This window comes from Alexandromys fortis, unplaced genomic scaffold, assembly GCF_014885135.2.
Source record: "Alexandromys fortis isolate MF-2015 unplaced genomic scaffold, M_Fortis_MF-2015_v1.1 scaffold_3508, whole genome shotgun sequence".
NCBI lineage: Eukaryota > Metazoa > Chordata > Mammalia > Rodentia > Cricetidae > Alexandromys > Alexandromys fortis.
Window position 1 is genome coordinate 1 of NW_026071368.1, and position 2,801 is coordinate 2,801.

General features: G+C 35.7%; 1 protein-coding gene across 1 annotated transcript; it reads right to left on the reverse strand.

The window, feature by feature from the left end:
- Positions 1 to 238: 238 nt before the first annotated feature.
- LOC126496377 (zinc finger protein 844-like) lies at positions 239 to 2,617 on the reverse strand (the record flags this gene model as incomplete). Its single annotated transcript, XM_050133897.1, has 3 exons — positions 2,038 to 2,617; positions 1,782 to 1,842; positions 239 to 634 (listed from the first exon to the last, which is right to left on the reverse strand). Coding segments are annotated over exons 2-3 (403 nt in total), but the record flags the coding sequence as incomplete, so codon positions are not given.
- Between the last annotated feature and the right edge of the window lie 184 nt (positions 2,618 to 2,801).

Sequence of the window (2,801 nt, forward strand, 5' to 3'; positions counted from 1 at the left end):
TTTCCCACAATGATTACATTCATAGGGCTTCTCTCCAGTATGGGTTCTTTGATGCAATACAAGACTGCTGTGACATGCAAAGGCTTTCCCACAATGATTACATTCATAGGGCTTCTCTCCAGTATGGGTTCTTTGATGCAATACAAGACTGCTGTGACATGCAAAGGCTTTCCCACATTGGTTGCATTCATAGGGTTTCTTTCCAGTATGTCTTCGTTTATGTCTTTGGAGGTAATACCGTAATGNTTTCCCACAATGATTACATTCATAGGGCTTCTCTCCAGTATGGGTTCTTTGATGCAATACAAGACTGCTGTGACATGCAAAGGCTTTCCCACATTGGTTGCATTCATAGGGTTTCTTTCCAGTATGTCTTCGTTTATGTCTTTGGAGGTAATACCGTAATGAAAAGGCTTTACCACATTGGCTGCATTCATAGGGATTCTCTCCACTATGGGATCTTTTATGCAATAGAAGACTGCTGTCACATGCAACGGCTTTACCACATTGATTACATTCAAAGGGTTTCTCTCCAGTACCGATTCTTTCATACCTTTGAAGATGATTATGATATGCAAAGGCTTTAACACATTGAGTAGTTTCAGGTTTATCTTCAGTATGGCTTCTTTTAAGCCTGCAATGAAAATTGGCATATGTAAAAGCTTTACCACATTCATTACACTGTTGACTATATCTGTATAAATTAGTTTACAATTTGGTTTAATTATAAAAGGCAATCAGATCTTAAACTTTTATCACTTTGTTTACACTCATGTTGCTCCCCTTTATTAAGGATTGCTTTTTACTGTTAAATACGCCTATGACGTAAGAGCCTTTCTTACAAGACTCACATTTAAAACATCAGTTTTCCATAAGAGATTTTTCACGTATTTGAAGAGAACTGGGAAAACTCAGAGCTTTACCACACATTGGATTCATAAAACTTTCCTATAGTGTGAGTCATACTATGTTTTTAAAGTTAACCAGGACAAACAAAATTATTTCCACATTACTAGTACTTATAGGGCTTTTCTGTAGTGTGAGTTTGTTGATGTCTTTCCAATGAAGCTTGAAAAGCAATTACTTGTAAGCTGGAAACACATTCAACAACTATATTCAATATGGGGACAACTAGAAATCTTCTAATTGTTCTGAGAGGAAGAAGGATATGTCATTACAATCATTATTCCATGTTCATATGACTTGTCTCCATAGTGACATATTATATACCTATTAAATGGAGAAAAACAAATAAAGGGTGTACATGTAGCAGTCACATGGTTTGATTTTCTTTTTCTCATAGACATATAGTATACTAACTAAGGTTTCTCCAGAACAACTTCCCCTTGGTTCTTGACTCTAACTACACCGCCTCTCATTAAACTTAACAGAGTCACAACAAGAATATGAGTAACATAAGGTCTGCTATGGACTATTTGCTTCTTAGAAGGTTTTGGACATATAATACTTATAACCTATTCAACATGCAAACATTTTGTAATGTAATGGTATGAAATTAAATAGCTTGGCAGTTCTACAGCATAGCTCTCATGAGGCTATGACTGAAATGGTGATATCTGTTAAGGCTTTGTTTTCCTGTCTTCTTTCTTAAAAGAATCACTTGCAAATACAATTCACCTACTTGGCATTTTGGTATATGGTTTTGAGAATTCAATAATCATCAATGCACTTTAAGTTGTACTAATAAACTGCTGCTTTCTTCGAGACATCGTAAAATTTTTTCCAAGGCATATTTGTATTAGCTTGCAAATGCAAATTACCTTCCATGTTTCCGAGAACTTTGACAATGTTCTTCAATATTATGACCTTCCCATTTGTAGCCTAAAATATAGCATAAGAAAATATGATGTTATTTGAAATTGTATAAAATAAATTATAATCAATCAACCTGAGAACCATGCCTGATTTTTTCATATCATCCTTCCACAGTCTCAATCATAATTACAGAAGAACATCAATAACCAAAAACGAGTTGTCCCCTTATTTTAAAATGTGAAGGAAAACTCACAGTCTTACCTATAGTAGTGAGGTTCCTACAGGTCTCCAGCATCACATCATTGTAGAGACTCTTCTGGGAAGGATCCAGCAAAGCCCACTCTTCCCGGGTGAAGTCAACATGCACATCATCATAGGTCACTACATTCTAAAATATCCCATAGATGTGGACAAAGAAAATGATACTGAAAATACAGAAAATGTATACTTCTTTGAAAATACAGTTATTTAAGTCTCATGCTATCCACACGTATTCCATGACACAGAAACTCTATTGCAATCACCAAGTCAGTTTAGAAGAAAACTGAAGAGGAGGATCATCTTTGTCATTTCTGAACCCTTTGAATGAGATATCACCTTGCTAGAGAAATGTATTAACAGATATAGAGAGAAAAGTAAACAGATCAATAGTACTGAGTATGAATCAGAGAAATTGTATGAACAATTTCAACTGAAAAAAAAAGGTGTACTGACTCATGCTTTTAATTGCAGCACTCAGAAAGCAGAGACAGATAGATCTGCCTCTGAATTAAAAGCTATTCTCATTTATACAATCAATTCCAGCACAATCAGAAATACATATTAAGACCCTGTTTCCTCTGCAAAAATCAAACAAACAGAAGACTAGAAAGAACTCAGTGGTTTTGTACTGAAATTCCTACAAAGAGTTATGTGTTGTAATTGGAAGCGGCGGGGCTGCGTCCCCAACACCCCGGCCGCTTGGCTAGCTTATGCCCGAAATAACAACACACAAACTGTATTCATTTAAAGAACTGCTTGGCCCA